The 25,918-nt window shown below is 41.6% G+C and overlaps 1 protein-coding gene across 1 annotated transcript in view; it reads left to right on the top strand.

Moving 5' to 3' along the window:
• TSC22D2 (TSC22 domain family member 2) overlaps positions 1-20,057 on the top strand; it is a 38,488-nt gene extending 18,431 nt beyond the window's left edge. The window contains exons 2-3 of the mRNA XM_056849389.1: positions 16,252-16,303; positions 19,625-20,057. Coding sequence (XP_056705367.1) covers positions 16,252-16,303; positions 19,625-19,885 — 313 coding nt within the window. The 3' untranslated portion in view covers positions 19,886-20,057. The remainder of the gene's footprint in view (positions 1-16,251; positions 16,304-19,624) is intronic.
• Positions 20,058-25,918: the final 5,861 nt, after the last annotated feature.

The raw sequence follows: 25,918 nt of genomic DNA, 5'->3' as shown, positions 1-25,918 counted from the left end.
AAGCTCATTAGGTGGCATAAAGTATATTAAGTATGATGATGTTCCCTTTCTCTCTCAGCCTGATTTATTTCACATAGTGGTGAGGATGAAATGGAGAAAAGAGCCATATGTACTGCCATGAGTTCCTTGGAAGAAGTCAAAGATTAACATTTTAGACTGTTGGATAAATGGAGATTATCTGGTTAAATCTAGCCCCCCACTTTAAAAAAAATGCAGACCCATCAGTGCTGGGCCCAGAAACATAAGATACAAAGCCTACTTTGAGAGCCAGCATGGTGTAGTGGTTAAGAGCTGTGTTTTGGAGCGGAGAATTCTGATCTGGAGAGGCAGGTTTGATTCCACACTCCTCCACATGAGCGGCAGAGGCGAATCTGGTGAACTGGATTTGTTTCCCCACTCCTCCACATGAAACCAGCTGGGTGACCTTGGGCTAGTCATACTCTCAGCCCCACCTACTTCACAGGGTGTCTGTTGTGGGGAGGGGAAGGGAAGGTGATTGTAAGCCAGTTTGAGTTTCCCTTAAGTGGTAGAGAAAGTTGGCATATAAAAACCAACTCTTCTTCTCCTTCATTTTCCCAGTACCTTCATAGCCATTGAGTCAGCTTTTTTGTTTCATTTAGCATACCCCCCCCCCAGTAAAGTGTTATTGGCCCTCCTCCCTGGTTGTGTGTGTTGTTTGTAGGTTTGCTTGTTCTTATTGTATTGTTAAATATTTATATACACATTTTAAATGTATTTCAATCTTTGATGTGTATTAGTGCCTTGATGCTTGCCTCCTTAGGGACTCTATTTGGGTGGAAAGGTGGCATATGAATATTTTAAATAAGTCCCATTGCTCCAGAAGTTCAATTTACTGACTTATTTATGGGAAAGAAAGACCTGCTTCACAGGGACTATTGGGGATAAACGTATTGATTGTAGAGCGCTTTTGTCTCTAACCAGTTCTATTTAAAAATAGAGCAGACATGCTTGCCTATTGCTTTCCACATCCTTGTAACCACTGATAATACTATTAAACTTTCTCTTGAATCCAGTTAAAACTACATGTGTAATCAAAGGGGAGGGGCTGTGGCTCAGAGGTAGAGCATCTGCTTGGCATGCAGAAGGTCCCAGGTTCAATCCCTGGCATCTCCAGTTAAAGGGACTAGGCAGGTAGGGGATGGGAGAGCCTGGAGAGCCGCTGCTGGTCTGAGTAGACAATACTGACTTAGATGGACCAAGGGTCTGATTCAGTATAAGGCAGCTTCATATGTTCAAAGTTTTTGCCTTGCTTGCAAGGCTTTGACTGTGCAAGTACAGATTGTCAATGATGCAGTTGTGTAAAGTATTGGAATTTAATAACGAACTTTCTTTTTAACTGAAAAAATAATAAGCACAAGTGCCTATTTAAGATTATCTTACCATTTTTTCCTTGAGTAATGCTGCTTCTTTTTAAATTTCCATTTCATCCCAAGTGTGTTTTCTTATCAGTGAGCTTTTGAAAAGTTCATATAACACCAAACAATTACTGCTGCTATTAAGGTGTAGAGAACCAGCATGGTGTAGTGGTTAAGAGTAGCAGATTGGAGAACCGGGTTTGATTTCCCCGCTCCTCCACTTGAAGCCTGCTGGGTGACCTTGGGCCAGTCACAGTTCTCCTACATGCATTTATGCAGCCAAAAAATTAGTAGCTGTCCCTGGCATCAGTGAAAACCATTTATTTTCAGTCTCTATTTGTTGGCAAGAATTTTGGGATCCATTTGAATGTGATTAGCAGAAAAAGGGCATGAGTTAGAAACATTAAGCATTCATGAAAGCAGAAACTGATTTCTGTCACATTCTGTGCTTTGAAATCTTGTTGGGGGCTGTATCAATGAAATTAAAATTAATTTAAAACAATATATCTAAGGAACATAATATGAAAACTGTTTTGGGTCACATCAGTTCTTTAGTGTCCCCCCCCCCAATTAATGGCTCTGGAATGTGCTGTTGAAGGTTGTATTCTCCCCCTCACCCAGAAAGACGGGCTTGTGTGGACAGCTGCAGGGATGATGGAGTCTGCAGCGAGGTGGGATTGTTATAATGCAGTTGTCAGATTATGGTTTGCCTTTAAAGCTGCAAATTTTCCAGAACCAGAATGCAAGCATTTCCTAATTAGCAAGCGCAGACCTTGAATTTCACCACCTGGATTTCCATTGTTTGGGTTTTCTAAATGGCACAGTTAAAAATAATAAAAAATTAAATTTGTAGGAGTTAATAAGTAGAGTTGTTACGGTAAGTAGTGTCTGTCTTCTGTGGGCCATAGGATGTAATATGTATTAGTTAAATGGAACCTCCGTGTACAGATGTAGTATATCTCTGAATATCAGATGCTGGGTACAAATTGGGAAAAGTAATTTTTTTCTGGTTTATGAATATCCAGAGACCACTATTGGAAATAAAATGCTAAACAAGATTGAACCAGCAATGCAAAATTTTTAAATTGAATTCTTCAGCTTTCTTTGTTCAGTCCTGTACTGTTTCAGAATTTTGGGTCTAGGATAAGTGTGTAAAAATGAAAACTCACCCTTTTCCTGTGAATAGGCTATTGTCCATGCTCAATCTTGTTTCATTTCCTGGCTCTCATAGGAATCCTTCAGCTACTTTCTATCAAGTGTTCCATTCGAACAAGTTACGGGAATCAAAGAATCACTGGGATAGGTATGAATACTTTGGAATGCATACATGATGAAGTATGCATGAATAGCTTTGCACTGTGCAGGTTTCTCGTCATGAAATTGTATACTCACTTCAGCATCTTCTGTTTGTGTCCTCAGTTTATCCTCTCTGGTTCGACTAGCGTGGCCACAGTATCTAAAAATAGTACTATTGAATGGTTATTTTTTTACATCTCAAGGAATCTAGATCCTTTCCATGAGTCTCCTCTTTTTCTTCTGTAGGTGGTTGAGATAACAGTAATAGTAATTGCTACAACAAGAAATACCACATAAATGGGTGCTTACCCTTAATAATCAGTATCCTCAGCCTAATTTTGAAGGCTGCCAGTGATAATTAAATGATTTAAAAAATGGTTTGGTTACTTAAATTATTTCAGTATGAAAGCAGGATAAATATCACACCTTCTGCAGGTTAATTGAGATGGCAGGAGGCTTTGAAAGAAGATTTCAGCACAGTGAAACTTTGGCGAGAAGCTGCAGCAAATATAATGTTGAGATGCCATTTGTCAAAGTTGCATTACTAATTCAGCCGCTGCTTTTTGGCTGTCTTATAAAACTAATGTTATAAATTGAAATCTCGATGACTTCCTGTTGGTGAATGGTGTTCCTTGTCTGTTGTAAGTTTTCTGTAGCTTTCTGCCACATGTTCTGAAAGTTTTGTGGTTGAACATTAGGCACTATCACTTTTTTGCTTCGGTAAGGCAAAAGGCATACAAAATATAATTTTCCTAAAGCTTGCCTGCATGTTCACAGGCTTGCTGACTTAAGAAGAAATGTATTCTAGTTTGAAATAGAATGGTTTAAAATCACAATTGACGTTAAGAGTGCTATCAGATTCTCATTTAAATACTGAAGATCTCTCTAATAATACACGAAAGTTGCATACTGTAAGCACTTAAAAAAACAATTTTGGGGACACTGACTCCAAACATACTCATTTTTCCTAGCTTTTGTCACCTTTCCTTATGTCTGTACTTGGGCCCTGTGGATTCTAGATGAGAGTGCATTGCACTGCAGTAATCTAATCTAGATGTAACGTGGGCATGCACCTCAGTGGCCTGACCTTTTCTGCCCAGGAAGGGCTGCAGCTGGCTAAACAGTCTAAGCTGGTGGCTCTCCAGGCCACAGCTGCCCTTTTCTTATGCAGCAGTACACCTGGATCCATGAGTACCCGCAGACTATGGAGCTGTTCCTTCAAGGGGAATGCAGGTCCACCCAGAATGGATGACACCTTAAATCCCAGGCTAAACCTTCCACTTTCCAATAGTGCTTCTGTCTCGTCAGGATTAAGCTTCAGTTTATTGCCCTGCATCCACGTTAAAACAGCCTCCAGGCTCCAGTTCAGGGTTTGTGCTCAGAAGCAGTTGAAACAGCGAGACAGCGCTGAGTGTCATCTGCTTATTGGTGAGAACCAAGCCCAGATCGCTTGAGGATCTCACCCAGCATCTTCATGTGGTTCAGAGATGTCGTGCAGAAAAGCTGTCCAACATTTTCAGAGTAACATTAAGCAGATCTCTGAGGCACCATGAAAACAAAGGTGATAAAGCATGGTTTGTGGTGGTTGTGCGCTTTACTCACTGGCATGACTTGTAAAGCCATATCTAAGCAGAGACTGTGAATGCATGGGAGAATAAAGTGATGAATAAACCCCATCATACTGGAGTTGTATACCGTATATACTCGCGTATAAGCCGAGTTTTTCAGCCCAAAAAAAGGGCTGAAAAAGCCTGCCTCGGCTTATACGCGGGTCAGTACGGTAGAGGGGGGAAGGAGGAGGGAGGAGGGAGGGGGGAACTTACCACCGCCATCTTTTCCAGGCCGGGAGCGGCCTCCAGAGCCCCCCTGCGGCTGCAGGGAGGGCGCTCCGCCGCCCCCGCCGCCTTCTCCCGGCCGGGAGAGGCCTCTAGAGGCCCTCTGCGGCCGCGGGGAGGGCGCTCCGCCGCCCCCGCCGCCTTCTCCCGGCCGGGAGAGGCCTCTAGAGGCCTGCTGCGGCTGCGGGGAGGGCGCTCTGCCGCCCCCGCCGCCTTCTCCCGGCCGGGAGCGGCCTTCAGAGGCCCTCTGCGGCCGCGGTGAGGGCGCTCTGCCGCCCCCGCCGCCTTCTCCCGGCCGGGAGAGGCCTCTAGAGGCCCTCTGCGGCCACGGGGAGAGCGCTCCGCCGCCCCCGCCGCCTTCTCCCGGCCGGGAGAGGCCTCTAGAGGCCTGCTGCGGCCGCGGGGAGGGCGCTCCGCCGCCCCCGCCGCCTTCTCCCGGCCGGGAGCGGCCTTCAGAGGCCTGCTGCGGCCGCGGGGAGGGCGCTCCGCCGCCCCCGCCGAATCCGCCGCTTCCCGCCGCCAGGAGCCCAGAAGGTAAGTCTTGGGGGGGGGAGGGGTTATAAGCCGACCCTCGGCTTATACGCGGGTGCCTAATTTTTCCCCATTTTTGGGGAGAAATTAGGCACCTCGGCTTATACGTGGGTCGGCTTATACACGGGTATATACGGTAATAGGTAACTGTAATCACTCTTATTTTCTTTCCTGATCAGTCCTCATCTGAACAAATAAATTACTTTTCTGTAGTATGTAGGTTTTGTTCATGCCTTCCATATACTAGGATACATACAAATAGGCATGTAAGGGGACTATTCTTGTTAACAAAGAATATTTTAAGACTTCAACTGAAAACATGTTTAACTATTAGACATTAAATTCAAAATAGGCTGCTGGTAGACAGTTGACCGTGCCAAATCACTGGTCAAGGCATGTTACCAGTGGAAGCTGGATACAGTACTCTACAAAGCAGTTATAACTGGTTTGAGGCAAGTTCCTTCTGCTTAGGCTGTGGTGGACTGAAGGGAAGGAGGCTTTAAATACCTTGGGAGATCTTGCTGGCAGTCGAGTTGTTCATTGGGCCATTCAGGAGCTCAGCAGTGAGACACTCTACTCTGGAAGCTTTGTCTTTACATACAAGCTTCTCACAAGCCAAGAGACAGGCTTCCTGTTATATGCCGACATGTCCTGGTTGCTTTCCAGAAGTTCTGCTGCTGTTGCAGCAGTTCCATTAAACAACTGGTTTCATGCAATCATTAGACTGATTGATGGAGGATGCAAAGGGGAAAAAACACTGTGAAATATACGAGTCCACTGTCTCTTCATAGAAGGGTACATGGGTATCTGCCTAGCAAATAGTTCAGAACAGTTTCAGTTTTTTACCTCAAACAGTTATCATGACAAACATAGATCTCAAATCTATATCTATAGATAGCAGATCTATAAAACATAGATTGCAATCTATGTTTGAGGTTGTGGTCAACAGGATGAAACTTGGTTTGGTAGAATAGTTGATGACAGAGTGGTTTGGCGTATAGGCAGATCGTAACAGAACCATTTCGTAAAGGGATGTTTCAGCATTCCTTCAGAAAAAGGAGCTTTTGCAGTTGTAAAAAATTAGTGTCCTTTGAAGCTGTCGCCAGAACTGTATTTGAGCTTTGTAAGATCCTGTGGTATAGCACCCTATTTAATATACTGGAGCTTTTGTGAAGCACATTTTTAAGAAACTGATTATATTGCAGGATTTTGTACTGTTCCTCTGTTTTGAACAACGTGATACAAAAGTTGGGTGTCAAGTATTTTTAGAGATGAACTTCAGATGCATTGTTGCCTTCTATCTACTCTTTCTAAATGGGTACGGTATGTTGTCTTGTGACCAACAATTTTATTGGGAGTAGGTAGAAGCCATCAAAGGTATGCTGGAAGAAAAAGACTTTAACTCATCCATGTGCACAGTACCATTCTAACAAAGAAATATATTTTCATTCATCTTTTATGACTGTTGGTGAAGATACCTATGCTACCTATATTAGGTTTTTTTTAAAAAATTAAAGATGATGATTACTGAAGTTCCCTTTGGGAAGTCTCCATGGTTATTCTTAATCACCACTTGAACATTTGTTGCTAGGTGCATAAGTCTCAGGAGACTTCCCTTTTTAAGGTAACTGAAAACAGGAGGTGGAAGAGGAACATACAGATTTGAAATAGAATTTCTCTCTTCTTCTTTTTTTACAGAAGAGTGGTGTTAAAACACATTACATTCTCACTGTTTATCAGCAGCTGTGTACTTAGTGAGATTCCTAAAATTGTCTTGATGGTAATCATCAGATATTTGTCAGTGTGCTTTTACGTAATGGTGATAGTAAACTACCATTTTGAAGACAAGCTTTATGAAACAGTTGTTTACTTTTCTTTAATATGATACTGTGAAGATCAAGGGATGAATCTAAACTTACGAGAGCAGAAGGGTTTCATTCAGATAGATCTTCCCCCTCCACTGAGGGTCAGCAACTCTTTAGAAACTGTGGGCTACATTGAAGAGGGGTAAACTGGGCAAAACCCCCCCCCCATAAGAGCGCTGGTAGAAAAGGGAGGATTTTGCTCAATTTTCCCTCCTTGCTGCAATCTGATGTGCTGTGGTTCATTTTATTTAAGGCCCCTGATCCTTCCGCATAGGATTTTTAAAACACACAGGGTATTCCTTGAGGAAGAATAGAAGATCCACTTGTGCAAGTTAGGATCTAGCCGTCAGTTTTCAGAGTATCCTGTTGTGATGCTGAGGTCCTCTACAAGTGAATTGACAGCCTTGCTTCAATTCTTAACCGTGCACAAACTTACAACTGCAAACTATCTACTCATCAGTGCCGTTGAATTGGGGTCCAAAGAATTGGCATTTGCAAGGCAATTCTGGACAGTAGGAAACCTTACAGATCTATTGTGAGTGATCACTGCTGGGATTTGTGCACTTGTGTTAGCCATTTGGAATAGAGTCCTTGTTAATCAACCATGAGAAACATCGTTGGCATTATTTTCTCTGAAATCTAAAGTACTCGTGTCCTCTTAATGGCTGCCTTGTGGCTGTTTCTGAGCTTGAAGATATTACGCTAGTAGTTGCCAAAAGATATCAGCACAACTATGCCAATGCCTCAACAGCTTGCCTTGGCAGTGGGCGTAAGGCATGCTCTTTGCCTCCTCCCATACCATCATAAACAAACCACAGCTCCACCAGTGCTGTCAGCACCTCGATGGTTCACCTCTGTCACTTGGACTGATTGTATTGCAAGCAGAAGAGTTTGTCATCTCACCATGTGGCACATAACGCCGGGGTTAGTGGCCCCTGCTGTACTCTGAAGGCCTGTCTCAACTTACAGAAGAGTTCACTGACAGTGCAATCTTACGCAGAGTTGCATCCTTTGAAGTCCATTGATCTCAGTAGACTTGGAAGGGTATAACTCTGCTTAAGATTGCATTGTTAGTGATCAAAATGTACATTTTCATATACATTTTTGAAAAGTTTTATGAGTGGCCTATACGTCTCTGTTACTATTCAGTAATGAGTACAGAGGTGTTATTAGACAGTGAGTACAGCACTTAACTAACGTAGCTGCTGAGTTAGAAGATAACACATTTTGTTTAAGGTTTAAGTATTGTACAGGTTTAAGTATTGCTGTATAGCAAAGATTACCACAAAAAGACATTTGACTTAGTACTGCTTTCATTTCTGTGGGGTGCTGCTTTGGGATCTACTGTTGATTCAGCAGAGAAAATGCAGAAGAAAAAAAATTACTCTCATAAAGTCCACTCTGTCACTTATTTCCAAAGAGGTATCTTAGAAAATTATCCACTGTGATCTTTCTGTTCTTGTTTTTGTTCTGACTTTCTAGTCACTAGTCATTTCTGAAATCATAATACCAGTTGTGATTTTTCATCATTGCAGGATAGCTTGTCCACCTTTAAGTTGTCTTAGCTTTCAAGCTAAAACCATTATGTTTTCCAAGTGGGAGAGGAAATAAACTTCGGGGGCGGGGGGAACTGTTGTGTAGATGCAGACTAGTTTCTGATACGTATTTCAGTTAGTACTCAAAGACAGTGCTGAATTAGGTAGTGAAGCAAGGGTGCTCTTGTCAGTACATTCTGCTAAGAATAGAACAACTTTTGAAAAGCCATCTTTGGTTCTTTGTGGTTTCTGTGTGTCACACTGGGAAATTCAGTTGTGAGCAGAAACAACTCAGAAACCTTTAGGACTAAGCTTAAAAGGCTTTTTGGTGCTGGCTTCTGCCACTGGGAGCACTGGGTAGCAACATGCATGCTCAGAGTGGGCAGAGCCAGGCATCCCACTCAGTTCTTATATCCTGCAGTGGAGATTTTGTGAGGGACTTACCCTTTTAAAATGGAAAATCTTATCTTCAAGAACTTTTTGTTGCAAAATATTGTCCTACCCTCCCTGTTGCTCTTATCTTGCCCTTCATTTAGGCACACTTTCCCCCTCCTTTTCAGCACTCTCCAGGATGGGGGTGGGAGTGCTTTAGGTATCCTAATTAGTGGGGCATTCATGCGTGTGATAGCATTTTGCCTACCAAAACGGTACTTTTAGACTGGCAATATAAAAGCCTCTTGAGACTACTTAATTAAAAAGGTACCAACTGAACTTAAGGATGTCTGATTCATTTTAGGCAAATGCCTAAATAAAAGTCAAGTTTCAGAAATTGGTGGTTTGAGACAAGTATACATTAGTACAGAGAATTATCATTTGTGTTCTGACAATAAAATGAGGTTGAATGCATACACTCTTCAAGAACTGGTACAATTTTCCTTGGTGTTCTGTGGCTCAGATCCAAATTGCTGCTCTAAACATGCCAAAGGATTTGTAATTTTTTTTTTTGAAACTCTTTTTTCTTTGAGCAGCAGCCGCCCCTTGGGCTGTGTCAAAAATCTGCTTTTCAAAGTCCCCTCAGTTTTAAAACTGGTTCACCCTCTGGCATTGCGAGCTGCTGTTTATGAAACATGTGCTCAAGGCCCCTTTAATCACAAGGAACTAGTTGCATGGGACTTTTAAAGGATCCTGGTTGTTTCCAGAACTAGATTAAGTTCTGATCCAGAGGGTTATATGGAGAAAACATCATATATACCTGAAGTGGCTGACTGAAATCCATGTTTGGCATTATCATTCTGTCAGTTCAGGTCACAGGGTAAAATGTTTGCATTGGATGTTTCATTCACTTTTTAAAATACTTTCTGAAGATTAAGACAAATAATGGTTAGAAAACTGTTGTGAAATCCAATATAAAATTGTAGTGGGTTGTTGCATTTTTAAAAAGAAAAATTCATAAGGAACAGTTTGGTAGCATGACTATTTTAAGTTGTTTAATTGGAATACGCTTATTCACTATTCTCTCATTCCCCTCTCTTAAGATACCTTGGAATCCAAATTTTGTCAAATGAGCTAGCTAGTGATTACTAAATACAGAAGGCTCCTAGAGTATCTGAGGAATGTTCTCTTTATATACAAGGGTATGAAGTTGAGACATTCAGGAAGGCTATTTGAAAATATAAACACTTGTGCATGTGAAATATTTATTAATGCAACAATCCTGCTGATGCTGCTTACTCATTAACACAAGAGGCTCCTCTTGTAGAGACAAATTCTAGAAAGTTTACAAAAACTCTTTAACATAAAAGTGATTTCCTTTATTGGTTGTTCTTAAGAAGTAAAACTGTTTACATTTGTCTTTCCTGATGCACACTGGCCTCTTACAAAATACTAAAAATAAAAATAGAACCCTGTATTTTGTTGTTTGCTCATGAAAAATATTTCTGTTTTAAACACATACTGTTCCTGGTACATCTATAATTTATACAATATAGGTAGAATAGGTAGAAAGAAAAATAATTTGATTCCAGTAACATTATGGCATTGGTGAATTTGTTCAAACAGTATTCATGCTTCTTTGCAGATTCAGCTGTTCCCAGTATTACACCTGTGTGAAGTGCAGGTAGCTAGGCTGATGTTGTGTGGACTCTGGGATTGGTATTATATTAATGTTCAAAAATCCTTGCAGAGAGGTACAAAATCAATGCTCAAATTCAAGAACTTAATAGTCAATTTTTTAGCATTACACCTGTTGTGGTGAAAACATGAGGACCTCTAATCAAACCTCCTCCATTATAAATTCAGTGTTTCTTACATGTGCTTTGCTTGTTTTGGAAAATGTCATTGATATAACAAAATTAACTTTCTTTTGTTGTCTCCTATCCAAACGTATAAACAACAAAATACATAATTAAAAATACATAAATTTATGTTTGTAGCAGCTTCCCTGAATACAGTGCTTCTAAGATGGATTTGAATAAACTTAAGGAGAACGTTACATTAAAAAGTGAAATGGATTTTTACTATGATAGCTTCACTTGCAAGTTAAGTTGGGACAAGGGAGCCATTAAGCTGTAACTATGCGTGTATTGCTTAATCCTTGGCCAGGATCCAAAGAACGGTGCAGTTAGTTTGCATGCTTTAGACTTGTGTGTTGTGACCATTAGTTGCTGTGCTGTCCATGCTTCATAGTAAACCATGGTTGACACTAAGGACAAGCTTAAGAACAGCTTACGCCATGGTTTGTAGAAGTAGTGAGGCCATAGCTGTGTGGTAGAGGATCAGCTTTGCATGCTGAAGGTCCAAGGCTCAATCACTGGCGTCTGCATCTAAAGGGATCAGGTGGTAGGTGATGTGAGAAACCCTCTCCTGAGACCCCGGAGATCCGCTGACAGCCAGAGTAGACAATAGTGACCTTGGTAGGCCAATGGTCTGACTCAGTATAAGGCAGCTTCATGTGTGTGTGGTCTTCAAAGGAAGAAATTTCAGACCTAACCCCCCCATCCCCAAGCATGCAAGCCTTTGGATAATCTTGTATCTTGCTTTTATATTATAGAATTATGTTCTTGAGTTATATGAAATGTTCTGGTGTTTAACCATCTATGTTTACTGAAAAGAATTTTAAAATCATGGCATTTCTAGTTAGCTCTTTAAGAGCCATTTTGGTCAATTAGAAGTGATCTCATACTTCTGTAAAAGCTTTTGTAAGCCAAAGTATGTCTATTAATTTAGTTTCACTTTTCTCTCATAGTACTCCAGCATGAATGAGTTATAAGACTACCCTTCTGAGAATGGAAGGCACTTTTTGCATAAAGAAGGGCATCTTTGGATTCAGCCCATAGAAAGCACTCAGTTTTAAGGCTTATATTCTTTGTGTTAGAGATTGTGCTTCCCTGTTGTTATTATCCATTATTTAATCATTTCCTTTAAACATCTAATGTTGAGGTAGTTTAGCAACACTAATCATATGAATCGTACCCAACTGCTCTATGGTTCTTAAATAAAGAAAATAATAATAGTAGAAGCTGTGTATTAAAATACATATTAATTTAATTGGATGGGATACAAGAAGAAGAGTTTTTATACCCCGCTTTTCTCTACCTTAAGGAGTCTCAAAGCGGCTTACAATCACATTCGCTTCTTCTCCCCACAGCAGGCACCTTGTGAGGTAGATGGGGCTGAGAGAGGTCGCCCAGCAGGCTTCCTGTGTAGGAGTGGGGAATCAAACCCAGTTCTCCAGATTAGTGTCTGCTGCTCTTAACCACTACACCACGTTGGCTCTCACAAGAATTGTCTTCCATTAATTGGAGGAAGTATCCTAACTTAGTGGAACCTGAGTTGTTTGGCTCAGCCCATTAATTAATATTAATAACTTTTATATAGTAAACACAACTTGCCTTTTCTGTAATATACAAAAATGAGGGTCTGCCTAAAATATTTGATGTGTTTTGAACTGTGCAGCACTGCTCATTAACAGACTTGGAAATAGTTGCATCATTCGTTATAGTGATATAATCCAATTATAGTCATTGAAATGTCTTACTGTTTGGCTTGCAAGTAAGAAAAGGGAGTAACCAAATGAAAGCCAGCCTAAAAATGAAAACAAGTTGAGTTTAATTAGGGGAAAGCAGAGTGGATTCTGTCTACTTCAGAATGAGAAGTGCAGCTTGTTTGAACTGAGCATCCAGGGTTCAATCCAGATGTGATATTCCACTACCATAATGACAGTTTCACTAGTACAATGGCAATTCCAGGCAGGAATTAGTATATAGAAGCAAAATAATGATTAACAAAATTTATTCAAGCCATAAGCATTGGTGAGTTAGAGTTTATGTCATCAAATGCATTGGAATGTATATGCATTAAGCCATCAGTCTGCATCTAATTCTCAACATGGCCAAAACTGTGGATACTTAAATTTGGAGATTGGAACCATGAACAGACAAGACAGATCTTTCAACAAACCTGAGAAAACCTCAGGTTTGCAGAAAATTATGTAAAAAAACACTGTTAAAAACACCAAAATAATAGAAGCAGTACCTGTACCTTTCAAGAAACAAATGTTCTCAGTGGCTGTTGCTCGGCAACCCTGGCAGTGTTGTCAGCTGAAGCCTTGGCTTCTGGCTGTAAAAGGCAGAGGGAGGGGGCAGGCAACTTCCATAACTCACCCAGGCCTGGTAGCTTACTTCTGCTCAGCCCCACAAAAGCCAGTATGGTTGTTATGTTTAGAGTTTCAGACTGGGATCTAGGAGACCATGGTTCCACTCCCCATTATGCCATGTAAGGTCACTGAGTGACCTTGGGCCAGTCATATACTCGTGGTCTAAACTCCGTCACAGGGTTATTGTGAAGATAAAGTGGAGGAGAATTTTAAAAATCTGCTTTGGGTCCCCATTGTAAAGAAAGTTGCGGTATAAAGGAAGTAAATAAGTAATAAATTTAGCTTAAGATGGGGGGGACAGGTAAAAGGTAGGTAGGTTGATTGGAGGTTGGGAAGGAGAAGGAAGGAGGGAAAGGTGAAAATATGAGGGCTACCAGGAGGAAGAAAAGAAGAAATAGTTGTGGGGAGGGAAATACAGGGGAAGTGAGGTGCTCCCACAAGTCCTTGCTGATTCCCTACTGTGTAACTGGTCCTGGCCCAGCAGCTGGCCTTGTGCAACTGAATCAGCTTAGCTGGAGCTGCCCAAAGTTTCCCAGGATGAGGCTGCCAGGGGGAGGGAAAGAGAAAAGCTGAAGACGGGGTTTTGGATAAAGGTTGGTTGGTAGGTGGGTGAGAAGGAGAGGAGGAGGCAGGGAAAGGGGAGAGGCTATGGGGGGCTTAAGGAAAATGGATGAGGTCAAGCCAGAAGCATTTCACACACATCCCTTTGCAAATTTGTGCTTTTCCACTCTTCATCAAATCTCCATTTGTATGGAGATTCAAGTCTCCATCAGGGACTCCTGCTGCTACCTTCTACTGTATTCTGTCACTTATAGGCTGGCAAGAGGTGGCCAGCCTCCTTGAGGTGGAGGTCAGTAAAGGAGATCAAGTGGTAGGTGAGATGTATCCTCTCCCCTTGCACTCTGCTCTGGTGGGGCATTCTCCCTCTGTTGTCCTAGCAACCAGCCTGGCTTGTTTGCCCTTGCTCCTATCAACAGTGGCTGCATGTGCTGCTGCTTCCAAGTTCCCAGGGTGACAAAAACATGCATGTCACTGGCAAGTGGGTTTGTGGAATGCTGGGTATAGGGACTGGAGAAAAATGCTCACTTATCCAGCTAATCAGGATTAAATAATCGGAAATGGGATGCAACACTCCTCTATAAATCCAGAGTGCCCTGGAAGTTACTCAGTTGAGGTCCTAGGGCACAGGCTAACCTAAGCTAAGCACTCTCAAACCCCACTGATTTCAGTGTGAGCAATTTACAGAGTAATCCTATGGAGAGTTACTGCAGTCGGAGCCTATACACAGGCTTTGGTGCATAGCATTCTACTGTTACTTTATTTAGAAAATTTATACCTGCCTTTCTGCCTTGATTTAGATTTCTTTAAAACCATTGAAACCGAACAAAAATACATCATTAAAACAAAACCAAGCTAAAAAGGCAAGTGTTTGTCTTTTTCCATTGTGTTCGGTGGGGTTTATTAGGTGCATAAGTTTGTCTGAACAGTAATGTTGGTATTGTATTTCAAAACCAGTCCTAAACAAGTGAGGACCTGCAAGGACTTGTGGGGGGGGGGGGGATCTCACTTTCCCTCCCCCACTATTTCCTCTTTTCCTTCCTTGAAAGCCTCTGTAGCAGGGGTGTCAAACATAAGGCCCACAGGCCGGATGTGGCCCCTTGAGAGCTCTTATCCGGCCAGCTGAGGCAGCTACCCCCCAGTCCTGATCTGGTTTGGCAGGGCCTGGCCCAACCAAGTGACATTTATGTCATATCCAACCCTTGTAACAGATGCATTTGACACCCCTGCTCTATAGCCTCTGCCCTTTTCCAGCGTCCTCCTCCTTCCCACCCAGCAGCCCAGCCTACCTTCATCTGTTGCCCTGTCAGCTTTCCCTCCTTCCCTCCCTCTGGCAGCTTCTCCCTGGGAAAACTCTGGCCAAGTTGTGTGGTGCTGGCTGAGCCGGGCCCAGTTGTGTGGTGGCACCTCACTTTCCCCTGTACCCCCTCCCCATATTATTTCCTCTTTTCCTTCTGGCAGCCCCACCTTTCTTTGTTTCCCCCTCTCATTCACATCAACTAACCCACCTGTCTTTTATCTGTCTGCTATATTTATTATTTATTTGCTTCATTTATATCCCATCTTGGCTCTGTGAGTCCCCCCTCTCAAGGGCCAAAATAGCGCTGGATAGGTCCCTGACCCCTCACACTGCCTTTTCCTGACAGAAACCAAGGCTTGACAATACGTTGTTGTTGCCTAGCAACCTCTGAGGGAATCTGTTTCTTAAAGCTGAAGCTGTTGCCCTTTTGGGTTTTTTTTTTTTAACTTCAGTGTAAAGATTTCACTTTTTCCCCCCAATCCTGGGGCTTTTCTCAGTTTTGTAGAAAGATTTGTCCATGTCCCTAATCACCAGATTAAAGTATCCACAGATGAAGCTATGTTGAGAATTAGACATATTGATGCTCTTCTTCTAATAGCCAGTCAGTTATCAGCATAAAACCTGAACACTAGCTTGCTCAGTTTCTTTGTATTATACCGGGGGGGGGCGTCTAAATGACAGTGCTCTGTTTACAATGTGCTTTTATTGAGGGCAGTTACAGTGACTGCTATAGTGGAAAAAAGTGATTGCTTACTGCCATGTTGAATAACGGTTGTGTTGTCTGCACATAGTCTGTCCCATTGAACAGGTGTACACATTCAGTATAACATACTAGAACCCGGAAGGAGTAGAACAGATTGTACTACTTCAGGCTGCAAGTTGCAGAAATTGTTATGTGCTCCCCACCCATGAAAAACTCTCTGCACATAAAGAACTAGCGCAAGGGAGCAAAGTTCTAGCCAAGCCCACTCTTCTACTTATAGGGAGATTTACTTTCACAAGAACCCTAAAAAATGATCACCCATTGATAGCCTGTGTTGGTATGGCCCATTCTACTCACATTCTTCCACCTCACTTCGCTGCAGCTGTAGACCAGGCCTTAATTCCACTTGTGTAAGTACTAAATTCAGTTTGATTTCATTGGGTCTTAGGCATATTTACCTTTCGTCAGGTTATTATGATCTGAGGATACAATTCTTACTCACTTATTCTTGAATGTATGTAGAAATTACTGTTCTGCCTCATAGGTTTGTTGTATGAGAAACATGTTGAATCCGCAAATGCCTTTAATCATTTTGACAACATTCCAGCAGTCGTTGCAATTTATATACATGTGTTCTTTCTCTCTGTTTTTAAAACAGTGCATCCGGTGCGAGTGTTGTAGCCATTGACAACAAAATAGAACAGGCAATGGTAAGTAAGAAATTTATTTTCATTTTATTTATTCAGTTTATTTATAGTCCGCCTTTCTCACTGAGACTCAAGGCAGATTACACAATGTAAATCAACACAATCAATACATCTAATTAGTAATATAATAGGAATTGCCGGAATTTTTAAATGGAGCGGTCATCTGAACAAAGCATAGGTATTAAACATGACGTGTTAAAAACAATGCAGAACTTGGTATGACTTTAGTAGAAATGAATTATTGATTCTTACCACTCTACTAATTGTGTAGCCAGCTACCTTCATTTTTGCCGAAGACATATGCATGGGTTGTAAGGCTGCATTGTAAGGAGGACTTGTTAGAAAGTAGTAGTTTGTGCAGCCCAGTGCTCTAGAGAGAACAGCCGCCAGTTTGCACTAGAATACCAGGGCATGATGTGCTCAGTGAACATTGATGGTATTCAGCCTGCCGCATGACAGTACTTTGTCCTTGCGCAGTGCCACATAAACAGTTCCATTACGAGCGTAACGTGATAATTTTAAAGGCAAATCGCTCACCCCCCTATGTGTTCAGACACTTGGTGCAATAAAAAATGTGCACACAAACTGATAAAGGATTGCATTAAACTTAATGTATATTACATCAACTTCTTAATATTTTGGCTGGCGCAAAAGCCATTGAGAAATGCTTTAGTGCACTGAGATATGTTTTAGAGCACCAGTGTTCTACGTAACCAAACAATTTGCCATTGCTTTTTAAAACTGTCTGAGATGAGCTAGATATTCAACACTTTGGATTTTAAAACATTGCTTATTTAGAGTTCTGGGGTTGCAGAAGATGAATGCCAATTACATTTTCAAGCTGCTTCCCTCCAGCTTTAGAGTAGAATTTAGAGTTTAGAGCAGAAAAGATAGCAGAAATTCTCAGCATTTTAAAGAGTCATGTGAAAATCCTAGGGGTGGACAGTGGATGGCATGGGTTTCATCTATCTTTGCACTAAAATATAAATGAATATTGGCAAAAATAGCACTTCCAAGTAGAAAGCGGTGCATATTCTATTGACTAGCTTATTATTTGTTATTAGCTGATATAGCTTCCTAGGTTTCATTGGCTGCAATGAATTGCTGCAATTTATGGGTGGATCCTAACTCCAAATGGAAGGAGAGTTCATGTTCATATTGGTATAAAGTTCCTTAAGAGCACTGAAAACAGCTTCATCTGTTCAAATTACTTTATGGCTTGTCTTATGCAACAAGTCTGATGCTTGAACGTTCAGGTTGGACAGGACTAGCCAGGCTCCTATTTTTAATAAGTATTTATGGACAGGTATTGTAGCACAGAGCTGCTGGGGAGCCCTGCAGTGCAAGTGGATTAGTTTCCAGAGTACTAGCTCAGTTAACCTCCATGTCACTTCAACAAGTAAGAGCAGGCAAAAGTGTTATGTGTACATAATCATAAAGAATGTCCAGCATTCCAAGCTGGCATAATTTGGAGATGACTGTAGGGTCAACCAACAATGTTCTAAATAGCACTGAAGAGAGTTTCTATAAGACATACCTTGTCTGTGGCACAGGTCCTCAAACTTGGTTTCCACAAAGGCCCACCAAAATAAGAAAACCAAAGCTTTATAAGGCTAGTGAAGATGGGAAGCTGAGCTAACAATTGTTAAGTTTGCTTGTGCATACTTCTGGAACTTTTGACAGTGCACTGACGGCATGTAAGAAAGAAGAACTCACTTTCCAGTTTAGATGTTTTCCTGGTGGACACTGCTTACATGACACAGACAAACATGTTTGTTCCCTATTTTGGCCCTGAAGCTTGTTTGATGGCCTTGGGCAACCCCCAGTCACTCAGCCTAATCTATCTCACTGGAGTATGTTGAGGCTAAAACAACTTGCAAACTCCTTTGGAAATATGTAATATTCATTCAGTAATAAAAGCTTGTGTATCTTTGGTCAGCATTTTAGAGGATATCTGAACTAGAGCAGCACTTAATTGTCTTTATTGCAAAAATGTTGTGTATCACCCAAGAATTCCATGCCATTTGAGAATAAGACCCTGCTGAAATGGAACTTTTAAACAACTTGGTTCCTGAATGCCGCATACACAGAGACTTTATTTAAGATGCATATACATAGTATTTAAAATGGCCAACAAGTAAGAAAAGGCTACTAATATAACACACAGTGTAAAAAAAAAAATCAAATTTCCTCAAAATGGAAACCCGACGGCTCAAAGCAGCAGACAATAAAAATAGCCAGTAAAAAACAGTCATTGTGTGATATCAAGTAGTTATAGTCACCAACTGCATATACCTCCAATTGACCTTCAAAACAGAAATGTTTTAGTACAGCATCAGAACATGAGGAGGGAGCCAGGCAAGCGGATGGGATGGATAAATCTGGGCTTAGTGTCTAAAAAAGCTCTGCCCGTCTGTCCACCAGTGTGAGGTCAGAGCTGGCCACACAGCAAGCCCTCCTTTGTCTTAAGATAAAGGTCTTCAGATACCCTAGTCCCAAGCCATTTAGGACTTTATCACCAGCACTTGAAATTGTACCCCAAAACAAACTGGCATCCAGTGAAGCTGGTTAGGTGCTCTCCCATCAGGAACCTTGCAGTTACCCATTATAGTTTCCGGACATTTTTCAAAGGCAGCATCACATGGACCATGTTATGTATTCTAATCTGGATTTTAAAACCTATGACCATATCTAGAGCTGCCCTCTCTAGGAAAGGCCAAGTAGCCAAAGCTGGCAAAAGGTTCTCCTGGCTACCTCTACTGCTTATTTTTCCTATTTTTCCAATCCACATCCAAGACCCAGTGTGCTCAACCTGGTCCTTAAGGGGAGTGCAACCCTGTCTAAAAACTGTTTACCTAATCCCACGTGGATTTCTTTATTGACTAATAGCACTTTGGTTTCAGTCTTTTCCCAACACCTAGCCCTTTACCTACTCTAGATATTGCTTCAGGGGTTCCACTGTTTCAGATGCAAGGAAAGAGAAAACAGAGCATCATCCACATATTGATAATGTTGTAATCCAAATTTCCAGATCATCCATTTCATGTTAAGTAGCATGGAACCTCAAATGCCAGTAGCGAAGGGCTTCTCACCTTCTGAGACCTACCTGCACCTATCAAGCTAGCATTTGTATAATTGTTTTAGAAAAGGCTTTTTCATAATAATGTATGCTGTGCTAGACTTGGGTTTTGTTTTTTAGATATTTTTATTTAATTTGCCATGCTAGGATCCACATCTAATTGACAGCCGAATTATAATTGATGATTTTGACTATAAAACAAGAGTCTTTGACAGAAGGTCTAACAACTGATTTGCCATTTACAGGATTTGGTGAAAAGCCATTTGATGTACGCAGTCAGAGAAGAAGTGGAAGTACTGAAGGAACAAATAAAAGAATTAGTCGAAAGAAACTCTTTACTTGAACGAGAAAATGCACTGTTAAAATCTCTCTCAAACAATGATCAGTTATCCCAACTCTCAACCCAACAGGCCAACCCTAGTAGCACTTCTCAACAGCAGACAGTGATAGCACAGCCTCCGCAGCCAACACAACCTCCGCAGCAGCCGAATGTCTCCTCAGCGTAAAAGCTCTCTTGCCTCAAAACTGAAAGCAATCTTGTCCTTGTGTGCCACTGGTGTTTTCTTTCCACTTTATATGAAAGCAAGTAGCCATGCTTCAGTTGTGTGTTTTGGCCTTTTCAGTATTAGACAATCATTCTACAAGATCTTTTCCCTCGCTGAGATGTCACACTGCACAGTTGGTGCCCAATTACGGCCATCCAGTGCACAAGGGAAATGGTAGAAGGAGTTATAATGCAAACGCCTGCATTTACTTGGTGCACATGAGTGGGGTCTTTAAGAGCTTTGGCGAGGCTCTTCAAGGCTTCCATTACTCATGGATTGCTGTGAGCCTTGCTTTTTCCCCTCATAGTAACAACTCATCTTTAGAGCCACTGTTCTTTCTATTACAAATAACATTTGCCTACATTAGTTTTCATTTATTTGTGTTTTATTTATTACAGGGCTGCTATTCATAATGTACATGAACAATGTCACAGAACTTTTAATTTTTTTTAAATAAATGTAAGTATCAGTAAAAAAAAATGATAGGCAGGATTGAGTTTAATAGATAAAATGTTTAGGCAATAATTGAACAAAAGAATCCTGGCATATTTCTAACACTAATGGCAATTTACCTTTTGGTATTTATTTTCAGTAGTGAAGACCCAACTTGAATGTAAATTTTTGTATAGTGTAAGTATGAAGACCATATAGTGCATCTGTACAGGTAGTCACCAGTCATTGTGATATAATAATTGATGGGCTATTTTGATGAAGAAAACTTTGCTCATTTCTGTTTCTACTTTCTAATAGAGAAATTGCCATGATTCCTCTGCTTTTGACATTTCGTATGATTTTTTTTTTTTTGGGTGGGAATAAAAAAAAAAGCTGTGAAATTGTTCAACCTACTTTGTAACCAAAGAAGCAAAGCTGTGTAATTGAGTTTTTTTATTTTATAATGCACATTCTTTATGTATTTTTATTTAGTGTTCTCATTCACATTTTTTCCTTTGCTGTCTAGCATGATCTGCATGACCTATAATCTTTGAACCACTTTCGTACCTCATGTTTTATCCAGCACTCTTATTGTGATATGTAATAGTCTGTGAACAATGTCAAATAAAAAAAGAAAGAACAGCTAGTGTTGGTGGAGCTGAGCTGGTGTGTTATGCACTAGCTTAAAAAAAATGAAGTGAGCCATCTTTTGTTCATTTAAAATGGTGTTTTGAATTTCGTATGCAGAAAACGTTTTGTTACATTGCAGATTTTAATGTATTTAATAAATGCAACATGCAGATTAAGTGCAGTGTATACTGAGTATTTAAATTAAAATGTACATTTCATAAATACAGTTTCAAGAGACCATCATTTGTGTATACTAACGTAGTATGTCAGAAATTGATGTACAATATATTTTAACACTTTCTGAAATTAAACTGCAGTTTTGTTGAAAGATTTGGCTCCACCTGTGTTCAGAATGTGCAGACTGGATAGGTCATTGTTTAAAGTTTGCCTGAAAAGATCTGACAATGAAAGTGATGGAGAGCAGTCCTAAAAGCAGGTCTGCTTGGAATCCTACACAGGCCTATTCAGTGGGACTTACTCCTAGGAAATGGTGTTAGGATTGCACTTAATTGAGTCGAGGAGCATCAAGTATGCATCAAACAATTCCAGTCAGTACCTCAAATATTTAATAATCCTTCATAGGTTGATTGCCTTGGGGCTGGTTCATATTTAATGCTTGAACCTAGGATTAGGGACAGAGAGTGGGCCATCTGTGGCCATCCACTTCTGCTTCTCTGCGTCTAAGCTCCCTTCCTTGTCAAAATGGGGTACTCTGACTTCAGGAGCACAACATGGTTTCATTTTAACCAAAGGATGGTGAACACAACACTGCTGGTCTCATGACACTGAATGGGGTAGGGGACAGGATGCCGCCTGTTCACAAGCCCAAATTTTGTATTCTTAGCGTTACTGTAAATAAATGGGAGAAGAGTATCTTAAGGCAGTTAATATACAATACCCATTTAATGTATTTAGAATACTTTGACTGTTTACTTTTAGGTGTTCCAGCTCCCAAGGTGGCTTTTTCAGTACCCTTTATAGTCCACCTCCTGTTTCCCATTCTAGTTCCGTGCAAATTTAAATCTTGTATTCTTAAAACCCACCTAGCACACTGCTTGTGGTTTTAGTAAAGAGTGCAGATGTCTAATAAAGTAATGCCAATAAATTCCCAGTAAAGCCTCCACATCTCTAAGATAGGGAAATAAAATACCGCTGAGGCCAACAATTCACACATGTCCTTTGTAGCTCCCAAATTAATGGGCCTAGGAGAACTGGCAAGTCCCCATTTGGACACAACACGAAGCGCTGCTGCTCTGCTTGCCAACCCAGTGCTCAATGAACTGAACCCTGGAAAAGTTAGTGTTCCCCCCACCCTTTAACTTCATTTTGGGCAATATTCCAAGGAGCTGATTATAACCAAAATGCAGGCATTGCTTAAAGTTGAAGACAGGTAAATAACCGACATTCCAGTAAAAACTTGTTGCTTGAGTTTTAACAAGCCAATTTATCCATGATCTGTCAAATACATTACCAAAGGGGTCAGCAGTCCCCCTCTGAATGGACAAGCCTGACTCCACATAGATTTTTCTTGTCGAAAATCTTACGTGCTTAAATGAACAGTCTCCAGGCGAGTTGCTAAATAATGACCACAGCAAAAGTGCGCGCACGTTAGAGATGGACTTGGTGGAATGTGTGTTTTAGGCCTTTGTTGGCTGCTACTAACGGGTTAAATAACACAGGGTAAACTATTTTGTATAACCTGCATTGTCACTGGATCAAACTACATTGTACATTGCCCAATGCCCTGTCCTGATTAGCCAAGGCTAGCCTGATCTCATCAGATCTCAGAAGCTAAGCAGGGTCGGCCATGGTTGTATTTGAATGGGCAACCTCCAAGGAATACCAGAGTCATGACGCGGAGGAAGACAATGGCAAACCACCTCCAAACATCTCTTGCCTTGGAAACCTTATGGGGTCGGCATAAGTCAGCTGTGACTTGATGGACCAAAAAAGGTGGGGCTTGTCAAATTTCATGCTGTTTAGGGGGGCCCTTATCCAGGAGCAGCATGGTGGTGGAGGGGTGTTTTTGGGCTGCAGCAGGAAGTCCCCCTCTGCTGGTGGAACTTCCTTCTATCAGCTTAGATTTTTTCTGCAGGATCTGAGCCACTGTGTTAAAATATTTACTTCACAGCCTGCTTTTTTTTATGAGGCTCAAGGCAGATTACACAATTAAAACGATGCAATAGGAACGGAATAAAATATAAACCAACCGTGAATAAAACTGGGTTACAAAACTGGAAAACAATGGGTTGTATCCAGACTAATATTTCCACCAATGCAAGAACTTATGCCCACAGAGCCCAATTTCCCAATATCCCCCTCCTGCATCTGCCCAAAATGTTCCCTGAAATCCTGTTCCTGGAGATGAAAAAGAATGACAGGGGAGGGAAAATTTACATATGAGAGTGGAAGAGAAGGAGAATAGGGCACATCCCAATCTCTAGGATCAAGAACATAATGTCTGCACCAGACCATTATTAATTGCTTGTTTAAACTTACTTATTTCAAGTTAAACTTGCTGTGTGACCTTAATAGTCTAGACATGTTTTGGGCTGCTACAGGGGTCTGTGTTGCAGCTGAAAGGCGAACAACTACGGAGTTTTTGTGGAGTCACCGAGGACTTGATAGAACTCACTTGACATTCTCTTGCTCTTTTCCCATCCCCAGTTCTTTACAAATCTCCAGAGTGTTTTTCCCCTTACACCAACACTGCATTACTGCAGCTCATCGAGACCCAGTAGGTAGTTTCCACGTTAACTGCTGTGCATGTGATCAAAGTTGGAAAACATGATGACCGTTGAAACGGGGCCAAGATTTACATCTCAATTCCGAAATAGTTTTAAATGTTTCCTTTGCTTGGATCTATCGTGAAAAGAAGGGTTAGGGCCATGGAGGGAAATGCTATTGTTTATATGTGCTGTTGCTAGTCTTCATTCATTATATCAGCCCGCTCCCGATGGTTGCAAAGCCGTCTCTTTGTTTTCAGTGTGACAGCACCAGCTTAGTCAATCAACTGCTGCAGTCCGTGTTTGCATCACATGGTAGCTGCTAACAAAGAAAACAAAACCTTTTGAGCATTTCGGGAGGGGGGGGTTTTCTGCAATATGAATGCACAGAGAGGAGCCATGCCAGCTGATCCCTGCTTCTGGTCTACCTGCTAGTTGGGGGCTTTTAGCACTATTTAGCAGTACCTTCCAGCTGTCTGTGCATAAAAGAGCTCCCCCCTCCCAAAAAAACCCCAAAAGATGGGGTACTAGTACTAATCAGAAGCTCTGATACAGGCAAATATAAGAATAAGTGCATCCGTTCTGTCCAGTTTACTGGTCTTAGCTTTGAACAGGAGACTGAACTTTCTCTGAATAAAATCTTGGTGGTTCTTGGAAGGTAGGAAAATGGGAGTGAGGTTGACCTCTTCAGTGTAGTAGCCTTGGGCATGGGCAAAGGGGGAAATGCCCTGAAGGCCGTCCTTACAGAGAGGAGCTGCAGCTCGACCCATGCTCGGCTTGAAGTAAACTTAACGGTAGAAACTTACTCATGTGGGTAGGAAATATAGCACCATTTTGAGTGCTGTATGGAGACCCCATTGCAATCTTCGCAGCTGAATGTTGAGATGGGAATATGTCAGTGGCATAAAAAGGTCATTGTGTAGAGCCAACCCAAATCACATTTCAAGGCCTTCTTGTAGCATGCCCTCATGTTGCGTTTTACTGAAAACCTTCTCTTGCTTCTAGTCTCCAGTCTACCTTGTGCTTTATCCCCCTCTGGTGGTAGGAAGGTTTAAAACAAACTTTTGCTATAATCTGGATGGAACTCATCATATTTGCATTAAAGGTCTCTCTCCCTTTACTTGCGAAGAGGGAGGCAGCACTATTGATAGAATCCTGGTTGTCAGCCTGGGGGATGCGGACCTCAGTCTTCAGTTGGCTCCTATCAACTTTGCTGCTGGCAGAAGAGGGAGGAGGGGCCTCGTTTGACCTCCGAAAAGACTGTGCTGTGGATCATGGGGCCCACTTGGACAAGACCCAAAAAGTGCAACAGACGCTACCAAGGAGGGGCGGGTCAAACAGTGGCAGCTGAGCAACATGCAGCACCAGCCAAAGGCTAGTGGGATCCAGCTCATAAAGTTTGATGGGTGGTCTTGGGATATTTTCATCCAGTCCACAAGTTTATTGACTGACTGATGTGTGTGTGAGGGGGGGACAGGGTTGCCAACTGCCTGGAGAAAACAAATTTTTTTTTTATGATTTACCTCCATGCCTTGAAAAGTTTCACCTGCAGATTTCCATGCATTAACCCTCTATTACAAGGGACAGGCTGTTTTTCTCCAGGCCTTTTAGTAACCCTATGTGAGGATCAAATGAGAACTACCTACTTGCATTCCCCTAAACGTCTTGGAAGATGTAGCATGCAAATGGAATTAAATGCATGTTCACAACACCAACTTCTCAATATTAGCTTTTATTGTATTAATAAGATGAAGGAAAGAGCCTGATCCATTTCTTCCACAGTGCCTGTCTGCCTTTGAGAGGGTCAACTGTAAAAGAACAGTATTTATTTATTTACATATTTATATCCTGCTTTTCTTTCCTATCAGGACCTAGAGCTGATAACAACCCCCCTTTTAGTCTCACAACTACCCTTAAGAGGTAGGTTAGACTAGGGTTGGCAGCTCTGGGTTTGGAAGTTCCTGGCAAATTGGGGGAGTAGAACCTGGGAATGGTGGCGTTTGGGGAGGGAGGAACCTCAGTGAGGTATAGTACCAGACAGTTCGCCCTCCAAAGCAGGCATTTTCTCCAGGGGTACTGTCCTCTGTAGTCTAGAGCTCAGTTGTAATTCTCCAGGCCCCACCTGGAAGCTGGCAAGCCTAGGCTGAGAAAGAATGACTGGTTCAAGGTTACCCAGCAAGCTTTCATAGCAGAGCAGGGATTTGAA

This window comes from Euleptes europaea, chromosome 5 (genome assembly GCF_029931775.1).
Source record: "Euleptes europaea isolate rEulEur1 chromosome 5, rEulEur1.hap1, whole genome shotgun sequence".
In the NCBI taxonomy this organism is placed as follows: domain Eukaryota; kingdom Metazoa; phylum Chordata; class Lepidosauria; order Squamata; family Sphaerodactylidae; genus Euleptes; species Euleptes europaea.
This window is presented reverse-complemented; position numbering and strand designations above follow the sequence as displayed.